The following is a 22,158-nucleotide window of genomic DNA, read 5'->3' on the forward strand; positions in this document are numbered from 1 at the left end:
CAAAGACAATGGCACAGAGTATAATTGCTGCTACATCGGCATCCAGCATCTACTATACAAGTAATACATGCAATGTAGTCCTATATACACAGAACATACAGCATGCTATGTAATAGTGGTCTCATACATTAGGCCTTCTACATAACGTAATAGAAGAAAGAGATTTAAAGCTGCAATAATGCTGAAGGAAATCACCAACAGGAAAGTTAATTTCGTGAATGTTAGTGTATTTGGGTTGCGCTGTAAACTTTTGACTTTGATAAATTTTTAAGTGTATCTGCCACTTCCTGTTTTTGCTCCTGGCAGATCACCCAAATAAGGTAAAAAAAACAAACATAAAAGCTGAATCTGCAGTTCAGGAATTTAATACGTGGTTCTCCAGATATTTTTCCAAAATATTTGACTCCATAGACAGCTAAGACAACGTGGTAAGGATTTGTCAGTGCTGATTTCTGATCTCTGCTTAAGTAATTTCTCTATGTTCTGTCATTGTGCCTGTTAACAGCTATCACAGCAGAAAATTCAAGTTTTTTAATTCTGTAGAAAGGTGAGAAACAACATAATTATGAAGTGAGATGCCACGTCTCTACTCACTGTGGTTATGCAGAATTAAAACCACAGTTTCTTCCCTTCGCAAATAAGTTGTGAAATTAGATTAACTCATTCAAAATTAATTGGCTGGGATTTGAACTGCAGGGACAGAAATAAGGCTGCCTCTGTGTAGAAGTTCTTGCACTGAAGTTATAGAGCACACATTATTTCTGTCATAACGACACATTTAGTCTGGTGTAGGAGAACTTTGCTACATCTTCCTTTAAAAAGATGTACTGTTTTCTAGCTTGACTATTATATTTTCTTGGAAAAAGGCTCAATATCACACCTAACTTTAACAGTGGGACATTTTATTATCTCATATCTAAAACAGGCATCAAAGAACTTTGGATGTTTCCTTGTTTGTTAGGGGTATTTAAGTAATACGCTGCAGTCAGCTGTCAGACTTCATTCTTATCTTCTGTCAGAACAACAGGAAGTTGGAAGTAGCTTGTTTATAGCGGTTTGCTCTGATTGTTTCCCCTAAAACTATGATAATGATGGTTGATGCCAAGACAAACTTTGGCTTTTTGCCTCAGACACTACAAAGGAAATTATGTCAGAAGACGAATAAGAGGCTCAGTCGATACGAATAATTGGTAGTTCACGTTAGTGAACTGAGGCGACCGTGTAAAGAGTGCACAACAAGAAAGACCGATAAAGTCAAACAGAAAACTTCAAGTTATTGCTGCTAAATTATGGGTCGTACTTAGTTTTTCACAGAACTGGAGCGAGTCCAATGGACCTTAACTTTTAACATGCCTGTATATACCCTATGGATCCACCGGTGCAACAGATCCAATATCAGCAGATACCAACATCTGTCTGATAACATTATATCAGCGAATAAGATGACATTTACTTACGTCATTAGACAACAACTGAACCGTGGTGTCGCATCGGTTTTTCACTGGCTAAATGCTCAAAAAACGTGAAGTTCTTCGAATTATTTTTAGAAAGATTTTTGGGTTGGTTTGCTAAAGAAGAAAATAAAAATAAAACTATCAACCCAGAATTAAATTAATATATATATATGCATGAAGTCTTTGGATAGGTATTAGCCGCTTACATGCTGGTCCTAATTAAGCCTGCCGGCTGAAACCAATTTAATTTATGTTTTTTTTTTTGAAAACGAGTCGAAAAAAGCACAAACAGGGATTTTCAGATTGTGGGGTCTTTGAGTAGCTAATCCTGTTTTCATGGTTCCTTTTCTTTTGAAACTAACTTTAAAATGGCCGTTTGTGGAAATGTAACTCCGGTTGAGTGATTTAAGCGAACAACGAGAGGACGCAGGTGTAACGAGCTGAGGTTTATTTGGAGGAGCGTGCGTTTCACACTCCTCCCGGTCAGCAGTGCGCGCGGCCGCGACAGAGGGCTCCGCCGCTGTACACCGTGAACGCGCCTCTCCATGCGGTTTAAATAAAGGAGCAAAAGCAGGAAAAGAAATATCTGTGACGAGAAGACATGAAGCTGCGGCTGAAGCCGACAGCAGAAGCCGCTTTTATTGTCTCATCTGAGCCCGGAACCGGTGCCCGGTGGGTCCGGTTCTCCTCTCCTCTCCTCCGCTCTTTGTCAGCGGGTTCACACACTGACCACACACGGGCGGGTTTGCTGGTTTTCTCTCAATGAAGACGCTCTATCGGAGACCGACTCGATCTTAGGACGTCAGTGAACCGGCGGCGTTTTAATCTTTTGGTTGTTTCGTGCAGAGAGGCTGGTGGGCTTTCATCTGCTGCTGGGTTTAACCACCTTTGTTTGGAGAAAAGAAGCTGATGCTGCGGTTCACTCACACTGACGGAGGAGGAATCACCCAGCAGGTCTTTAATTACCCATTTCTTTTTTTAAATCAGCCAGTTGATGCTAGTTTCTCTTACCGGGACTGTGGGAGTCTGGACGCACCACTGATGGGCTCGTTTCAGCTGTATTTTTAATTTTTGTGTGTTGTTGGTGACTCTACGTTGCGCTTGGTGTCCTCGGTCTTTTGTGTGGAACTGGTCTTTCAGTTCCGGACTGTCCTGGTTCTCTCCCGGTCCTTACCGGCCTCAGGAGCACAATGCCGGAGTGTGTGTCGGTATCAGAGTTCGTCCAGGAGGTTCAGGAGGACTGGAACTCTCCCACTACCTCCTCTTTCACCTCCAAGATGATCAGCTGCAGGAACACAGTCTACCTGCTGGAGGAGGTCAGTACTGACAGAGGAGGGGTAGCAGGTAGTGGTAGCAGTCTGAAGATGCTTATCGTGCAGATTCAACAGGACGGGTGTAGGCTACCTGATGAATGAGATTATCCGTACACGGTAAATTGATTATTTGGCTTCTAGCCTACATTCATGGCCGGACCTAAGTGCTCAGGGTCCCCGGGGAAAATGAGCAGCTGTGGCCCCCAATCAATCCTTCATACCAACCCCTCTTTGTGTGAAATGTACAGTTTTTCCTTTTAACCCTGTCTCCTACAAATGACAACATTTTTATATTATTTGCATGTGATTAACAAATCACAAAGGCCTTTGCACATTAATTGTTTATACATACTTACTATAGATGATAAATGCCTGCAAGCATGAAACAGTTTATTCCTTTTAAAATTCTTCTTGGTACAAAAAAAATGTAACAGATTTAAATTTGTCTCCTTGTGAAACACAGCACAGCCTTTCTGCTGTGTTTAGATGGTTCCCTTTTAGTCCTGCTTTGACTAATGCATTTTAAAACCTCAAACTTGCAAAGAGAGCAAGTATCAACTTGTGTGTCAAAGTGTAACAGCCTTTATATCGACGATCATCGCTGTGAAGAGAGTTGGGTCAAAGAACTACGACACAGAGTGTGCGACCAGGAGTGTGCAGGTCAATTTCTTTGTGATTCATGAGGTTATGCACTATGAATTTATTGCCATTGACGGTTTCCATTAACTAACGATGACCCCTGGCGCTTAGCGTTGTTGGCTTTTCAGCTTGCTATTCACAATTTCATTTAAATGTCTGTGCTACTTATCCCAACCTTTTGACACAAACATAGACTCACCACACTCTTGTTAAACAGACTAATCCACATTATAACACACAGTTCTGATGGTTGGACTGTTTTACCTCGATATGTCTTTTAACATTTGTTTAGTCACAGGTCTGACGACATTATGGTTTATAAATATTATCCATTGAGCGGCTCCAGAACTCTCGCTGCTGTGTGGATGTTTCATTATTTTCACTAAATTTCAGAGCCATTTATGAAAGAAGTTGCAGAAAATGTTACCTCTATATAATGCTATTGCAAGAAGCTTTTGACTGTCATGACTGGGTTTCATGACATTGACCACCAGCTCAACACTTGGTTCTATAGGAGTACAATGCAGGCCTCATACAGTTTGTATGCCCACACCTCCTTCACCACCACCACTGCCTCCAGCTGTTTTCAAGGATCACACTGAAGCATTCCCAAACCAAATGAGATGCACAAATCTCCAGGAAGGCATCCTGGTCAAATTGCCCAAACCCCTTCAGCTGTTTTATTTTAACAGCAGTGTTTGAGCTTGTCGCCATTATATCGAGATCAAAGCCGCTGTAGACAAAAGCTGTGTAAACTGGGCAGTGTTTTGACAGGTGACAATCATTTTTACTAGTTCAGATATATTCTTAGTTACTGCGTACAGAAAAAGTAATGCATTCGTGTATTACTGTACTTTGAGGAAAGTATCAGATTCCTTATCAAAAAGCAATTCACTCAACTGTTTGCTAAATTTGTGCATTGTTTTTAATGACTATACTAGAGCTACATCTTCCATGTTTTACTTATTAATCAAAAACATGAATCTTCTTATTTACTGTCAATCGCCCTTCGAGCTATCATGCTTATTGGTGAAGAAATGTGATCATTTCTGTTAGACAAATGCTTCAGTCACTGAAGTCCAGCTTTTGTACTTCATTCACAATCAAAGTGTTGCTGTCACTTTGAGTTTTTGGAGGAAGACACAGAATCATGCTATGCAAAATTTGTCAAAACACAAGGGGTGCAAATGGTTCTTTAAATCAGCAGATTGGTAGCATGGCTAATTAGCACAAAGCTGTTCCTTAACTACTACTCATCTTATATTTGCAGACATGTTGTTTACAGCCTTTCAGAACATCCTTGAATTGAAACAAAAAGCAGACTGTATCTCACTACGAAGTTTGACTAAAATAACATTCTGCAGTAACAGCAGTTTCTTTTCCATTTGTCTGCCACGACTTTCATATCACCCTTATAGTTTGCAGTGTGCTTGCAGGATTTCAGAAGGAAACGCGGAACAAAATCATGAAATGTTTACATCCGAGTTTTGTCTAAACCTCCCTTTGCATGCAAATTTGCAAACATTTTGGACCCTTCATCCGAAGACTCAATGGACTGAAGCCCTTTAAATATTTACATATACAGAAGTAATTTCTTAATGTTAAAGTGATTAGGTCTAAAGTTAGAACATTTTATAATCTACTAAAGGTCTTAAACAGTTTGTAAATTTGCTCTGCTACTGTGTGAGGTCTGAGAGCTTGAATGGGGATGCCCCTCAAGCCAGCAGGCAGCGCAATTCCCTCAACAGTGGAGCTACTGACCCCGAGCCTGGCCTCAAAAACACTGCCCTTCTGCCCCAAACATGTACCCCCAACAGTGTTGGCATATGTTACCATGGCAACAGATTAATCATTCACAGCTATGGTTATTTGATGATAAGAGAAGGGGCCAGAGGGATAATTACGTAAAGGATGTTCTAGCTTGCACACTGGTACTGCATTCAAAGGAGGCTGAAAAACTGTAAATTACAGATTTAATTTTATAATTTCTAATTATTTATAAAATTTTTTTAGAATAAACACCCATATGGTGGCATACCACCTGTTTATAGTGACATTTATTTCATGTGTGCAAAGTTTTAAAGCCACGAATAATAAGCAACATATAGACAGTCCAAGCTTGTCCAAAGATAAATTCCCAACAGGCAAAGATAAATGTTATTTCACTGTTTGACAATAAAGTAGAGCATATTAATAATGCTATGAATACCCCAAAATCTGCTGCAGATAGGGTCATTTGTTTAGTTCCTGTCATATTTTTTTGCATAATTATCACTTTTCTTTAATTTTAATGGCATTTATGTCAACATCTAGGTCATAAGGACACCTTTGAAAGTTGAATGTGAAAAAATCAAGCAAACCCTGAAGCTGTTTAAATGTAATTAAATGATAAAATTTGAAATTTGTGGTGGTTTATTGACGTAACACAGTATTTTCAACCCTAACATTTCCAACTGCAATAATAACAACCATCAATCATCATTTCCACACTCAAGTTGTAGTGTCAAAAAAAAAGTACTTAATAATCAATAAGAAGCAGCAGCGCATGAAAACTGGCAGCCTCCATTAGATATGTGGTCTGACACATTCAGAAATAATCATGTAGAAATCGTTATACAAACTATTAACCTGTTAATAACTGCTGAAGGTAAAAAATTAACATCTTCTCAGAATGGGGAGAAGAGCTTCACTGTGGAGTTTCATGTGGAGATTTTTAGTGATCAGACGATGGTTCTCACACAGGAACGTTGCTGCCATCAAGCGATGTCATCAAGTTTGTCCTCTGTGTGTATGTTGAGTCAGCAGGTGAATTACTACCACCTCCCCTTCATGCACATGTACACACACATGCACACACTGCAGGTCCACACACTCTTTATTAATGTGTGTATGGTTTGTTTTTTTGTTTTTTTCAGGTTCTGGACAGCGACAGGTTGGTGCTACAGAAGATGAAGAAAGCTGCAAAAGCCAAATACACATCAGGTCAAGGTACACACCCCAAAATATACACGCACACATGCACATCCCCGTATTGTTCCCTTTACTAACAGCATTTCTGTGTCAGAACACGTGTCTCATTTGGAGCAGTACATTAACGCGATGGAGAAGCTGTCGGTCAACTGTCACTCAAACGGAGAGACGGAGGTTGGCTCCGCCTTCTGCCGCCTGGCGGACTTTTCCAAAGAGCTCCTCTCTCCCATGAAAAACCTGGTGAGTGATAGCAACAAAACACCTCCTCCAGCTGATGAGTTTCTACTTAAAAATCTGTAACTTCAGTTTGAAAAAACCCTTAAAATGAGTCTTTGCTCTAGTTTGAAAATATCTGCCTCCTTCCTTTACAGAAAGCCCCATGTCGAGGAGCGCATAATGAGTTCATTTGCAAAATGACCGACTGACCAGCATCAGCTACATGATTAAATACAGACTTTTTGGTTCTATGTTATGACGAGTGCATTTTATTATCATTTATTGTCCAGTTATTCTGGGGTTTGAAAATGAGGTACTCATATTTTGATTGCTTTATTTAAATCCGCTGTGTTGGTGTACAGAAGCAACATTACTGTCACTGTCCGATTAAGGACCTAACTTAAGACCAAACTGTAGTTCTAATTACTATACATCTGGACGGCAGTAGACCGTAGTGAGCTCGTGACACAATCCTTGTGTCATATGGTTTTGTGCTCTCTGTCAAAGTCATAATCACCTAAACTGTCTTAATGTTTTTCATGTTAAGCAGTTCATAGTGTTACCCATGATGGCTTTGAGCAGTATGTGTTTTCCCTTTAGATAATTTATGTTTCTCTGTGTTCAGCTAAAGAGCATGCTCCACAACATCAACTTCTTCTTGGACTCTCTGGTTAAAGGAGACCTGAGGGAGGTGAAGGGGGTGAGGACATTCATCTTTGCTTAGTGCATTCATACCACCTAAATAACTCGTATGAACTATAACAGTCACGAGCCTCTGGCCAGTGTTTCTGTCAACATTTCACCAGAGTTCAGTCAAAAAAAATGAATCTTTGTAGTCTTTTTTTTACTGTTTAGCCTCAGGATGCTGCTGCTTGTGTTCAGTAAGGTAAATAATTCTAATTCCAGTTTCCTTCTGTGTCTCCTAGGATCTGAAAAAGCCTTTTGAAAGAGCGTGGAGGGATTATGAGAGCAGATTGTGAGTGACACTGAATTAACTTATGTTTATTTGCTAATATCTAAGACTGGAAACTTTAATACGTTTGTATTAGGGGCAGGAAGATTTTTAAATTAAAGTCTTGAAACTGTGTGTGCAGTAAACAGGTGGAGAAGGAGAAGAGGGAGTTAGCTCGGCAGTATGGGATGGTGAGGAGTGAGGTGAGCGGAGGAGAGATCGCGGAGGAGCTGGAGAAGGAGAGACGCTCCTTCCAACTGAGCATGTGTGAGGTCAGTGACTCTTCCCCTTCATTTCCATTCTTATTTATTTTATTTTTTAAATGTGCAGCTTCCCTTCAATCGCTTCTTGTCTTTTTTCCTCAGTATCTAATTAGGGTCAATGAGATAAAGACGAAGCGAGGAGTCGACCTTCTGCAGAACCTCATCAAACACTACCATAGCCACAACAAGTAGGAGCTCACACAAACACAGCTTTGGCAAAGCTACATACAGTAAACTGGAATGGTTCGATTTACTACATCTTTATGTTTGTGTTCAGTTTCCTGCAGGAGTGTGTTTCCACCACTCAGAGGCTGAAGCAGTACATGGATGAGCTCAACGGAGTCCTGACCACGGTACAGGAAGTGCTAACAGCAGCAACACTAGCAGCAGCCTTTAAGTGCGGCTGGCAGATTGTTAATGATTTGCACAGAGATTAAAATCAAGTCATTTACTTTAAAAAAAATTATTATTATGAAGAATACAACATACAGAATAGAGACATTACATGAAGTAAGAAATTAAGTGATTTACTCTCTTTTTGACTTTCCTTTTGGAGCCAGCCTTGAGGAACTATACTTTGCCGCTTGGTTGTGCCCTGTCTCTGCAGTCACATGATCAAAACTCATCCATTCATACAGTAACTGATCAGCTCCAGCTCTCTACATATGTAATATACCATGAGAAGTAAACTCGTGATGATTTAATCCAAAACTAAAAATGGAAATTTGCTGAGTGAGATTTGGACGGTGTAAGCGCGGCAGCAGCATGTGATCCTGGATTAGCTGAGCTCTGCAGGTGAGCTGTTTGTGTGTGCAGGTGAAGCAACGTCAGGATGAGGAGAAGAGACAGCTGTGCACACTCAGAGATCAGCTGAGGCCGGTCGTCCACACGGAGCAGGTCAGAGACACAGACACATATGTGCGCTATTTTGCTGTTTGGACATGCAAAATAATGAATGTGTGTCTGCACATGTGTGTGTGTGTGCGCGCGTGTAGGACTCTTTGCCTAAGCAGGTGTACAATATGCATCAGCTGCTGGGAGACAAACAGTACGGGACGGAGAGAACAGGATTCCTCTACAAGAAGAGTGACGGGTAAACACACAACATAAAATAACCTGCACGCCTTTTTAAACATTCACAAAGCAGTGCAATTAAGTTAAATGCCTCAATTACTCTTAATGTGCAAACTGCATTGGTAGTACTGATTTTTTTTCAATTGCAGTATTTTAAAGAAATCATTTAAATTTTAAAAACAAACGGTACCAAAGCGTTGATAAAATAGGGCAACTCATATAAACAATGTTAAATAGTTAAAAGTATCTTCACCTTGACCGACATTTGTTCCTCGACATTAATAACGCATTTAGAAAAATGTATCTGACTTGTGCTCTTAATGGAGTGTCCTTAAGCTTTTTGGTGCTACTGACTGTTTGAATTTGAATAGTTCTTGGACCACTTAACCAACATCAGCCTGCAGCCGTTGGTTTAATGTTGTTATATAATCATGGTCATTGCATCATCTCCTTTTAAAGGCTTGTGTCTCATAGCTTAAGGCACTCTTTTATTCTCACTGTTCTTTCTAATATTGTGGTGTCTTTACCCTACAAAATGAAGTGCCTTGAGGCAGCTGTTGTGAACTGGCGATATAGATATTGAACTGACAAGGAGCGACATTGCACATGTGCTGGATTCGTACTTATATTTGTGTGTGTGGATTATGGAATGGCAAGAAACCGGCCTTTGTAATTTGTTCCCTCCAGACTGGTCGATGTTTTCCAAAATATTTATGTTGGATGGGGGAAGATGCTGCATTTATTGTGAAAATCAGGGAACAGATCTCTCTGTGTGCACCTACAGACTGTATATAAAACATGGCTGTAGATTTCGGGTTTGAAAGGAGGTTTAAAGGGAGAGTACCTGAAACTTATGCTTTTCTAAGGCCTCAGTTACACATGTGACTGGTTGGCGACCCACTGGAGACCAAAGTATGCTAGGGAAAATGTGTATTCCCTGACAGTTACTAATTTGCTGTAGACAAGTATGTGTTTCAAGCAAATGAAGGGCTACTCTGGCAATCTGCTAATCACCAAAACTATAGGGTGGTCTTCCTTATTGATAAGTTGCTACAGAGCGAGGGCACTAAGACACTTGGTGATAGTCAGCGCTATTAGGATCACTAAAAGGACTAAAACTGTGTTTGTGTTACAGGTTGAGGAAAATGTGGCAGAAGAGGAAATGTTCAGTTCACAACTGTTACCTGACCATCGCGCATGCTACTGTGAGTGCATGTGTATAAATGTATAAAGAGATAAAAACATCAGGAAAAATCTGTTTGGCTTAGTTCTCTTTGCTGTCTATGTTTTAACTGAATCTTATCAGCAGCGTTCTTTCTGCTTTTCAGCCGAACAAACCTCCCACCAGACTCAACCTGCTCACATGTCAGGTTAAACCCAGCGTGGAGGATAAGAAATGCTTTGACCTTATCTCTCGTAAGTGTCACTAAATGCTATTCTACATGTACACTGAAGTCGTACATAATTTAACACAAGATAAAAACTGCATGCATCCAAATATAAATTTAAATGCATGTAATCAGTATTATGTACTGTATAAATACGTCTCTGTAAGCATAAGATACACCTTTTCCTGCAGATAATCGGACCTACCACTTCCTGGCTGAAGATGAAGCTGAGTGTGTGGCGTAAGTAAAACTTTCTTCGGGCAGGTTGTTAACGGGCCACTCTGCTAAGTTTACACGTACAGTATGAGTTATGTTTCTGAAGGTCTTGGGCAGTATGATTGCACATGTGACACTAGACACTAAACATTACAAGTCTGAAAATGTTTAGTTAGACAGAAGGGGAGTTTCCTTTGCTGCTCCACAAACTTTGCACCTAAAGAAGTGAGATGCATGTCTCTTGAAACGCTGTCTGAGAGAGGTTGGACTGAGATGTCAGCGGCCGTGTGTGTGTTTTTAATATAGTAATGGTGGTAAATTGTCGGACTACTCCTTTTCTTGTGGTGCTCACATCATCTTGGGTCTAAAAATGAGAACACATTATTAAGAAGTGTTGTTTGTTTTCAGCTGGATGTCAGTGCTCACTAACAGCAAGCAGGAGGCTCTGAGTATGGCTCTGGACGGGGGGAGAAAAGGAGGAGGAGGGAGTGAGAGCAGCGTGGAGGATCTGACCCGAGCCATCACCGATGACATCAAACGGATGCCGGGAAACAACAGCTGCTGTGACTGTGGCGCACCAGGTAATCAAACCAATAAAGTACACTAGATGTTATGCCGAAGAGATTACTGATTTAATTGTGTCATATTTAATCAAGCAAATAATTGAAAGATTATTTTGTGGCAAATAAGACAGTTGAATGAATAGCTTAGTTTAATTCCAAGCGTGTATTTAATATTTATCTGCTAAATGTTATATAATTTCTTATTAGCAGTCTGTATTTCTACAATCAGGTGGTTTGTGCCAAGGTAGGCTTTTAATGTGGAAAAAATCTCTCTCGCTAAATGAAAATAAAACTGAAGTTGTCATTTTTGGCAGCTTTGTCAATAATCACATCGATGGCACTCTGGGCCCCCTTTCCTCCTCCTGTAAAACACATGTAAAAAACCTCGGTGTCTACATTGATGATTGTTTTAAATTGAATAAGCAGGTGAGTGCAGTAGTCCAGTCCTGCTTCTTCTTTTTTTTTTTTCCTGCTTCTTTCAGTTTAGACAGCTAGCCAAGGTAACACCATACCTCCCGGCTAATGTCTTTGAACGTGCCATTCACCGTTTCCTTGCTTGCAGATTGGACTACTGCAATTCATAGTATTTTGGTCTCGACCAGGCCTCCATTCATTGTCTTCAGATGGTCAAAAATGCAGCTGCTCGCCTGCTAACTGGTACCAACCGGAGAGAGCATATAACCCCAGTTTTAGCTTCTCTACACTGGCTTCCTGTCTCCTACAGGATCCAATTTAAACTTTTACTTTTTGTTTTTAAGTCACCTAATGCCCGAGCCCCTCCTTCTCTGTCTGAGCTCCTCTCTGCTTATGCTCCATGAAAAACCATGAGGTCAAGCTCAAAATTAATGCTGTCCATCCCACGGACTTATCTCAAATCTCATGGTGATAGAGCCTTCTCTGTGGCAGGTCCCAGACTCTGGAATAGTCTCCCCCTAAATATTAGATCTGCACAAACACTTGATCGATTTAAATCACTACTAAAGACACGTTTCTATGCCCTGGCTTTTAACACACTATGGCCCAAGCATTTTGGTCTTATTTCAAATAGTTTTAGTTATTATTTTAATTCTTTTATTGTCCTATTATTGTTATTATTGTATTACATTGTTGCTTTTTAATGCCATTTTTACATTGTTAAGCACTTTGTGCAGCATCTTCTATCTGGAAATGTGCTATATAAATAAATTTGACCTTGACCTTTGACCTTGACCTCTCTTACTGTAGATCCTGGGTGGCTGTCTACAAACCTGGGTATCCTGACCTGTATTGAGTGTTCAGGCATCCACAGGGAAATGGGGGTCCACGTCTCCAGGATCCAGTCTCTGAGCCTGGACAGTCTGGGAACCTCAGACCTGCTGGTAGGTCAGACCTGTTAGCTAATGAGCTTATCAGTCATGCTTTCCAGGTGTAACTGGGTTCACGTCTGAAATGCTACTGTGCAGGGCATTTACATGTGCTCAGCTGAGAACTGTCATTAGCATGTGTCATAGTTTCAGTTAGCTTTGTGAACAGTTATCAAAGACATTTGTAGAGATAAACTCTCAGGTAGTTTCAACGTTTATAGTCTTTTTTTTCCTGCTGTGCATTTCCATTGCTTTGCAGCTGGATCTTTACTATTTCAGTGCAGTGTGGTTTATTCTGACATATGTAATGTTAGAAAATATTTAACTAAATGTCAAACTTGGTTATTTAATGTTAATTCAGAGAAGAGATTTATATCCATGCAAGACATAATAAGTTCCAATTCTCAGTCAGCAGTGACCTCTGACAAACTGAAAAAGATTGTAACGTTACATCTCGATGCATTCTCAATCATCCAGGTAAGTAAATCCCCAAAAGTTGATTCTGTTCATCTGGGCGTAGCGTTTTCAGTGGGAGAAACGTTTCGTCACTCATCCAAATTACTACTTCAGTCATGACTGAAACTAGCCATGAGTACCGTTCACACAGAGTTGGGAGAGAGTCCCCCAACTAATCCAATCTAGCTTATTCTGAGGTTAAAAATCATGATGATTCTTATTCTTGATACAATACCCACTGAATGGGTATTACATGGCCCTCATGTTGTTTGCCCTTGACTGTGAGCTCTCTCTCTCTCTGTATCTCCCAGTTGGCCAGGAATGTCGGTAATTCTGGTTTTAACGAAATACTGGAAGCCAACCTGCTGAGTCCGTCACTGAAGCCCTCTCAACACAGCCACATGTAAGAGACGAACACAGGTGCACACACTCAAAGGAAATATTTCACACTCTAACAAATCTGATGTTGTATATTTTTGACGTGCAGGCCGGAGCGTAAAGACTTCATCCTGTCAAAGTATCAAGATGTTAACTTTGTGAGGCGGAGTCATAGCTCTACTTCGGCGCTGCGACTTCGTCTGCAGGAGGCAACCAAGAGCTGCGATATCTACACTCTGATCCAGCTGTACGCTCAGAGGGCAGAGCTGAGCCAGCCACTGCACGCACACATACAGGTAGCTAAACATACTTGATACAGGCACACTGATGTGCATGTTGGATTGCACGCACACACATACAGATATAAAAAACCCCAGGTATAATCAGCTACACACGCACAGCTACATTAAGATGCATGGTATTAATAATCTGGGAACAACATAATCTCAAGAGATTGTTTTCTTGCCATCAGGAGAAAGGAGAGACAGCGCTCCATTTAGCTGTCCTACTGGCTGACAGGACATCACTGCACATCCTGGACTTCCTGGCTCAGAACTGGTCAGTCTGCTATGGAAACCTTTGTTACACCTCAGTGTGTGTGTGTACCTTTGTGTTTACCTGCATGTTTTTCTTTTTCTTTTTTGTCAGCTCTAATGTTGATACACAGACATCAGCGGGAAACACGGCGTTGCACTACAGCTGTCTACACAACAAGACCGACTGTGTGAAGCTGTTGCTGAGAGCCAGAGCCAACACACACATCAGTAATACATACACACACACACACACACACACACACACACACACACACACACACACACTTGTATAATGTATCTGTCAGAGCTCTCATTTATCAGTTGAGCATCAACTGTGTGTAGAGGTTATTTAATGTCATTCTGATAAAGCATATGAGAAAAATGTCAGACTCTTCACATCCAAAATAATCCGAGTTCACCAGGATTACTGTCCCAAAGATAAAACACTCTTTATTTCAAACAACCACATCATCCAGAGGTTCACAGTAAGGATCGCAAAGACAAACTAAAGATAACCTGAAACAGAAGATCAGTGTCTGTAGAGTTGTAGGTCTTCAGCCTCACTCTCCATGTAGAGTCACCTGCCTTCTGCGCCCATGCCCATCGACTCCAGCCAATAGATGAGGCCCAATAAAAAAACAACAACACAGGAGGACTGTCAGACAATAAGTAAAACGCACAGTTTTTAGGTTTTTATTAGGGGTGCAACGATACACAAAATTCACGGTTCGGTTCGGTTCGATACTTTGGTGTCACGGTTCGATATTTTTTCGATACAAAAAAAAATGTTCATGCCTTTTTAATTTGTCATTTATTAAAATTATAAATATATATTTTAACACAAAAGTACAGCTTTTAAATTTAACCCTAACCCTTGTGCGTGTTGTTTTTTAGCTCGTCATATTGCAGCCACAGAAATTCTTTTGTCCATGAAACCATAAAGCTGCACTTTCTTTTTGCCTTATAGTCTGATTTGTCATAACTTCTCCGTTTTGTGGTAAGCTTTTCTTTGGCTGTCACTTCTTCACCCTGACCTGTCTTATTTGGCTCAGCAGAACTAAAATATAAATCCTGCTGCTTTTACACACGCACTCACATAAGCTCAGCGATTCTCTGCGCGATCAACCTCTCACATGTTTAAACTTGCTGCGGGAGATTTCACTTGTCATGTTTGCATAGTAAGCTAACAATTAATAAGACGATGTCAGAGGAATTGGTGCACAAATTATCATCACTCACAGATCAGTGCTGTCGCTCTCTATACACAGTTCCCGCGATTGCAAAGTGAAAGCAAAAAAACAAGCGCAAATTCAAACACGATTTCAATATGTCACATATTGACAGTGGCTCACCCAATGACATAATTACCCAGCTACATTTCTGAAAGAATGCAAAAGCATTGACATATATTTTTCCTTCCTACAATAGCCCGACGGGCAGGGGAGAGATAGCCCCGGGACGTCGGGCTAGCGATATTGCGAGCCCTGTATCTGATTGAGGAATCACTCATCTTTGGAAAAGAGAGTTTATTACAGAGAAATGGCTCTTTCCAAAATAAAAGCTATACTATCCGCTTCTTCTGGGCTATATTCTCAGCAGCATATTAAACATATCAGGTCTCCATAAGGAGAATCCTGTGCTAACAGCTGTCTAAATGACTCGGCTAAAGTTTGTAGCATGCATGCTTGTTGTTTTTGTCTTTGCACTAGGATGATGTCGGTGTAAATGTGCAGTCATATTCGTTGTGTTCCCACTAGTGCTTTCAGGTTAATCTCGTTGAAATAACCTTAACGCCACAACACGGCAAATCTCCGTTAACGAGCTACCCTATACAGAGGGGCTAGACGGCCAACACGTTAACGAGCTAACTGCGCTAACACACTAGCTCCCACCCATGTAATTGAGCATTGCATGGCACATCCAACATACTGTTTTACTTTAGTCCATGACTCGCTTACCTTCAGGGTCATACGTCACATGAAAACCAAAATAATTCCAAACGCCAGATCTGAATGAGGGTGGGGAGGTCCACTTCTGTCTCGCTAGCTTGCCCTGCGCTCTTCCTTCTGACCATCCTGTCTGTGTTGAGTGCTCAGTGAATCTGCGTTCGACTACTCAGCCTAGGCGGAGTAGTCAAATGCAGATTCACTGAGCGCTCAACACAGACAGCATCGTCAGAAGGAAAGTTGATAAAATAAATTACAAATTTTGTATTGTTCTTTTTTTTTTTTCTCCCCTTTGGTTTTCTTTCTTTCTCTCCCCCTCTTTCTTTCATTCTTTCCCCCTGTCCTATCCCACAGTCATGTCTGTCCCGTTTGCAACTGAAAATAAAATAAATTCATAATTATAATAAAGGTCAATCAAATGGACCAATATGATGATCCACTTAAAATAAATCCTCTTGGCATCTTTCTTGGCCTCAAGACAACAATTCTGATGGCTATAGATCCAAACGGGACACAAAAAAAAAAAAATTGAAAAAAAAAAATTGAAAAAAATTGTATTGTTCGATACATATGCGTACCGAACCGAAAGCACTGTATCGAACGGTTCAATATCGATACGAATATCGTTGCACCCCTAGTTTTTACATGTAGAATATTTTTGGTGACTTGGATAAACTGATGATATTTGGTAATTATTTCATTATTAATTAATATCTTAACCGTTTATTTCAGAGAACGAGTTAGGAGAAACCGCTCTGGATGTGAGCCGCAGGTTGAAGCACACCCATTGTGAGGCACTGGTGAGGTCATCGCTCTGATTACAGATTCACATCAGACTGTCTGATAAATCAGTAACCACCTGTTATACTGTGTTATCACCATATTTGACCAAGATGCCAGAGGACTAAATTACTAGTTTTTTAATTTTTAAAAAATGTATTTAGCAAGATAAATGATGGTCTGTTACTATAATTAACTGCACAGCAATGCATCTTATATCTTTAAAAAGGCGTCAAACATGGTGAAAGCCCCAGTTTAGTGAGTCATATAAGTGGAGGTCAAAGCTAGCAGACTATCTTGTCTATAGTGAGCTTAAGTCACCTACCTGTTAATTTTAGTCTGTGTTTTAACTTGATTTTGTATTGCTGTTGTAGCACTTAATATTTTTACTCTGTTGCAGTGGTTTGTGACTGTTTGCCTGTGAAACGGTACTTACTTGCTTACCTGTTAACCAAAAGGCGTTGATAAAGTTTCACATTGAACACCTGTGTAGTTTTTATAAAAGAGCAAAACAGATACAGAGCTGTAACTAATTATTTTAGCAGGTTGTAAACAAGTGAATTTCTGTTGTAAAATCTGGCATTTTAAAGGCAGTCTATAGAGAGGCACCTAGTTTTTGGACCTATCCTCAACTGACCATCTTTTACTCTCAGCATAGATTGTTAAGCAGCATGCAGTCAAATACTGCTCAAACCTGATAGGTCAGTAGCTCCTAAAGCCTTGTCCCTTGTCTTTGAAGGTGATCCTCATTTACAAATATTTTACTGTGTGTGTGCAGTTGCAGAAAGCCCAGTCCAACCAGTTTGACCATCACGTCCATGTGGAGTACGAGTGGAGGATTCGTCATGACGACCTGTACGACAGTGATGATGACTTTGATGACAAGGTAACCATGGCAACTGACAGGCTGCTGAGTTGAGATTTTTACAAAAAAATGTCCTCAGAGTAATTTAAATGATGTCACTGCCTTTTCTTCATGTTCTGCTTTCATATATAAGTATAAGGGGGATATGCTACTTGTATTTATGATTTACTCTACTCTGCTATCGGAGTTTTGCACAGTTCACAATTTGAAATAATCCTTATTTTATTGGGTTATGGTGCAGCCCATTGGTTTGTACTCTGTTTGAAATAAACATGTTTGGCTCCCTTCCTCGTTAGAGTAAAAGTCTTTGTGCATAAAATCTGCAGTTTAGTCATGATGCTCATAATGAGTTTTAAGCTATCGATCTTTATAAATTGTTCACTGCTTTCTCTCTGCTAACGTCTTCATGTGCTTCACCCTCTGTTTCAGAATGGTCCATTGAAAAAGGAGCGCTCCACTTCCTCCTCATCCTCTTCTTTCACCCCCTCCTTCTCCTTCTCCTCCCGTCCCTTCAGCTTCAGTCAGTCCAACTCCTCCTGTGTCACGTTGTCCTCCTCTGGAACACCCGGAGGACCAGCTGGAGGCCTTCTCAGTGTGGGGAGGAGACTCGCCATGGCTATGGAGCTTCACAGCCATCCCGCTGGCTCCGTCCCCAGCCCACCACCTCCTCCTCCATCCTCTCCTGCGCCCCCGCTGCCTCCCAGGGTCAAAGGTCAGCTTATATAAACATTTTTTAAATGTTTTATCTGGTTCAACGTCTTTCTCTGGCTTTACCTGCTGCCTGAATGAAAAACCTCAATGCTCTCTTTTGGCTTTCAGCTCCCAATGTTCCTCCTCCTCCACCTCCGTCTGGAGGAGATGGTATGGGGGAGGAAGAAGAGGGAGAGGGTGAGGTATTCTTTCCCCTGACAGGAAATAGAAGGATTACCCCTCCCTCTCCGATCGCCGTCCGACACAAGCGGAGCTGCTCTGAGTCCAGTAAGCACGGTAATATCTGAGAAACACACTGTAATTAATCAGTCAGAAGGATACTGTGTTATTAACTGTGTGTGTGTGTGTGTGTGTGTGTAGATTATGGGTTGCCAGCCAGTCCCAGGATATACAGTGGTCCAGACTCCTCCTTCAGGAAGTGTGTGTGAGTATCCACAGCACTGCATCGAGCACATCCAGGAAAAATCTGGCTCATGACCAGTGTTGTGATCATCATTGGTGCAATAGCTGCTGCATTGATGATCACAACACCAGTTGTGTCTCTTTATTATTTTGTAAAAGTGTGTTGTTGTTTTTTTTGTTTTTTGTATGAATACAAACTCCAGGAGCACTACAGGAGTTTGTATGTACAGTCCAGTGTTCTAAAATGGTCCACTGAATTTTGTGTTTTTGTATCCTAGCTTTAAAAAAAAAAAAAGAAGCTAAAATTTAACCTTTGCTGATGAAGCTTATAATTGGATGTGCGATGAAGGGATGTCTCACAGACCGAGGTGCTATTCTGCTCATGTTGTTGTTCAGAATTCAAACCCGTAGAACAAAGTTTTAAGCAAAATAGAAACAAATTAATTTTAGGAGAGATACTAAAATTTGAATTTGTTCAAAATCTGTCAGAGTAAATTTATTGGGACAGACAGCAGATATGAATATTGTTGGTTTATTATTTCATACATGATTGTAAAAGAATTAAAGAGGACATAAAAGGTTAAAGCTGGAACTTTATTCTTAAACAAAGTGAAGCAGTTTCTACCTAGATAAATTGAGGTTGTACTGACCTCTGGTGGATAGGAGGTGAAATACAGGTCAGTGTGATGAGCTTCAAAACACCACAGACAATAACACGGACTCCTTCTCTTCCCTGTCTGTCTCTGTTTTTCCAGTCCAGCTTCTCCTCTCAGCTCACTGACTGAACGATCTGACAGAGGTACTTCCTGTCCCAAAACGTCTTCTGAGACCTGAGTCTGTTTTACGTATCAAGAGTCTGTTAAATCCATTATGCCTATCTGTGATAAATGTTTACAGACAGCGTGCACCTACAGTCTTTAACCAGAGAGCAGAAGAGCAGACAAAATCTGAGGATACATTTTGGCTTCTATGAGTTTACACTGACTTCTATGATGGTTTTTTATTTTTTTTTATTTTATTTTTTTATTAAAACAAAATTTATCTGCAGTTTTAGTGAAAATTCCAAAATCTTATCTGAGGATTTGCTGCTTTTTCTTATTTACAGCACATGTGTTGCTTGTGACTGTTCCAAAAAAATGGTTATTTTATCTGACAAAGAAGTGAATTGAATTTAGAGATTAATATTCACATTATTTAATATATGCAAACATGTATTACTTTACATGCACAAAAACGCATTATTTTTTTTAAAAATAATTTAATTTAGTCATTTCAGGTCATTTAAAACTTAATTATGACTAATTAATAATGCATTTTAATGATTATTTTTTCTCTATTATGAAATTGTAAAATATATATTTAATGTAATTATTGTCCCTGTATGAACGAGAATGTACTTAAAACCTGAATCTTTCTGTCTGAGGTTTTCGGAGGGCGGACAGTGAAAGTGGCTCCTCCCATTTCCAGATCCTCAACAGTAAGGCACCAATAAATGGCTCTCCATCCAATCAGCGCTCTCAGAGCTTTGAAAGTGAAAGCAGAGGCTCCGCCCCTCAACCACTTCCTCGTAGATCACTGGTGAGATTTTTGAAAATATTTAACGTCCCATCAACCTTGCAGTGTTTTAATGTTAGGAAGAAAAGAAAATCACAATCCAGTTGCTTCCGCAACACGTTTGCCATCATCTTTCAATGCTGTGATTACAGCCATTGCCCAACTCTCTGTGAATAGTACTCATGGTCTTTGATCAGTGGTCATGACAATTTGCATAGTAATGATCAAGAAATCCTTAATAGTAAAGGGGTATAATTCAAATAATTTGTGTGCAGGTACAGTAGTTATGCAAGCAAAAGGTACAAAGAATGAGCATAAAATGAAAGAAGTGAATCGATATCATATTTGGACAACAGAGGAACAAATTCCAATTGGCAGTACAATGAAATTATAATTGCTACACTGTGATACATGAGCAATAATGTTACACCTGATTTGGTATGTATCAATTAGCCTCGAGGAGCATCCAGTCGTCGGGTTCAGGCGCTGTATGACTGCCAGGCCGACCACCATGACGAGCTGAGCTTTTCTGAGGGCCAGGTGCTGGTGGTCCTGGGACAGGAGGACAATGATTGGTGGGTAGGTATCAGTATCACCAACCCGACCTCTCATTAGAGCCTCGGCCGGCGGGTTGGAGAAAGTCTCACAGTGTGACCTCATCTGTCCTCTGAACTTAAGTCTGTACTTCAGCTGAAACATATGCCCAGAGGCCTGTTCTGGTAAGGAGAATTTAAAGCTTATAGGATAAACTTTGGGTTTAGCTGGATTTTCACTGCTAACAAAGGTGGTTCAGTTCTTGCTAGGATACTCTAACCTGTGCCAGAGCAGCTTATATTAGTCATCAGCATGTATGAAATCAAACTGCTATTAACTAATTCTCTGGAAAAAATGGCATCACCATTTGTGAAAGTGCTCTTGAACCTCAGTAGCTTTTATAGATCATCTTTCTATGATGAGCATTAAAAAGAAATATAGATTTTTTTAAAGTATACGTTTTACTGTTGATATTACCTTTGCTTAAAAAGTTACCAGGGCTCAAAATCAAATCTTTACCCCTCCTTTAGAATAAAAAAAAAAAAGTACATAATACGAAGGCAAAATTTTGCAGTGATCCACTCAAGTGGCTCTCACTCTTCAAACCTCTGTTTGACTACATGTCCAGTGAACATTAAGGTAAACATCTCTCTCTCTCTGTGTAGCATGGTTACATAGAGGAAGAACCAGACCAGAGAGGGTTGTTTCCGTCCTCATTCGTCCAGCCGCTGTCTGACTGATGTGAAACCAGAACTGGGCTGACCTCAGACCAGCACAAATCCAGATCACCGCAGAGCTCTGGAGAACCAAACCACATCAGAACACCTGATCTGCAGATGGACCAGGTCAGATGTTCAGAGGCTTCAAATGTTCATGGTCCTGACACGGTTGTCACAGCAACCGGTGTTCCTCATGCCTTCAGTTACCATGGAAACATTATGGATGACCTTCAGTAAAGACAACACATTATTTTTATGTGGCTCCAGTTAGGTCAGGAAAAAAACAATGAGACAGCCTCGGACAGACCAAACAGCCAGCACTCGAGGCTGCTGTAGCCCGGACTTTATTTATTTACTCAAAAAGCAAAAAAATATTTAAGCACAAAGGGCAAATCACAAGAAACAGCAATCCCCTGGATTTTTATTCTGAAGGTAATCTGGGCCTCATTTTCTTTTGATTTTATTATAATTTATTTATGTTTTCTGAATTTGTGGCTAGCCAAAACACACAAGCTACTGCTGCCACATTTTAGGTTTCGATAGACCCGGACTCAGGCCATATTATTGATCAGATCTGTTGGTTACAGCTGCTTACTCGGATAGCACAAAACACTCTGAGATGCCAAGGACCAAAGCTCTAAAGTGAGATATGAAAGGTGGACTTCATGGGAGACTCGCATTTCCTTCCAGTTGCCTTCGATGTCCCAAGATATCACATCGCCTCAGTGAACACAGCAGTGTGTTGCTGCCACGTTTGCAAAATGAATTTACTCAGTGCTCAAGTCTCAAAACTTCTCATTATAATGAGTTACTTCTGTCGTGATTAAATAATTCTGTTTTAAGAAGAACCGTTGTATTAACATTATAACCAGGGATGGAAAGTTTT

At 40.4% G+C, this 22,158-nt stretch overlaps 1 protein-coding gene across 4 annotated transcripts; it reads left to right on the plus strand.

Moving 5' to 3' along the window:
• The first annotated feature begins 1,784 nt into the window (after positions 1-1,784).
• Positions 1,785-22,120, plus strand: unm_sa1614 (un-named sa1614). Of its 4 annotated transcripts, XM_014413237.4 has the most exons (29): positions 1,785-2,408; positions 2,595-2,770; positions 6,322-6,394; positions 6,471-6,616; positions 7,218-7,292; positions 7,519-7,568; positions 7,687-7,816; positions 7,910-7,995; positions 8,085-8,160; positions 8,624-8,704; positions 8,803-8,900; positions 10,017-10,086; positions 10,210-10,297; positions 10,461-10,509; positions 10,894-11,066; positions 12,273-12,406; positions 13,159-13,250; positions 13,335-13,521; positions 13,698-13,783; positions 13,874-13,989; positions 16,440-16,507; positions 17,266-17,373; positions 17,782-18,064; positions 18,172-18,339; positions 18,424-18,487; positions 19,221-19,264; positions 19,889-20,043; positions 20,473-20,598; positions 21,219-22,120. In XM_014413237.4, exons 2-29 carry the CDS (start codon positions 2,645-2,647, stop codon positions 21,291-21,293), a joined length of 3,027 nt encoding a protein of 1,008 aa, XP_014268723.3. In that variant the 5' UTR covers positions 1,785-2,408; positions 2,595-2,644; the 3' UTR covers positions 21,294-22,120. The 4 variants fall into 4 exon arrangements, with proteins under 4 accessions (XP_014268723.3, XP_014268724.3, XP_014268725.3 ...); XM_014413238.4 differs by having other exon boundaries at positions 1,785-2,770; positions 18,172-18,330; XM_014413239.4 differs by lacking the exon at positions 2,595-2,770.
• The last annotated feature ends 38 nt before the right edge of the window (positions 22,121-22,158 follow it).

Source organism: Maylandia zebra, linkage group LG5 (genome assembly GCF_041146795.1).
Source record: "Maylandia zebra isolate NMK-2024a linkage group LG5, Mzebra_GT3a, whole genome shotgun sequence".
In the NCBI taxonomy this organism is placed as follows: Eukaryota; Metazoa; Chordata; class Actinopteri; order Cichliformes; family Cichlidae; genus Maylandia; species Maylandia zebra.

Coding starts and splice junctions, on each gene's coding strand:
- unm_sa1614 (XM_014413237.4), top strand. CDS start 2,645: ATGCCGGAGTGTGTGTCGGTATCAGAGTTCGTCCAGGAGGTTCAGGAG. Junction 13,251..13,334: donor CCCTCTCAACACAGCCACAT/GTAAGAGACGAA, acceptor TTTGACGTGCAG/GCCGGAGCGTAAAGACTTCA. Junction 17,374..17,781: donor ATGATGACTTTGATGACAAG/GTAACCATGGCA, acceptor CCTCTGTTTCAG/AATGGTCCATTGAAAAAGGA.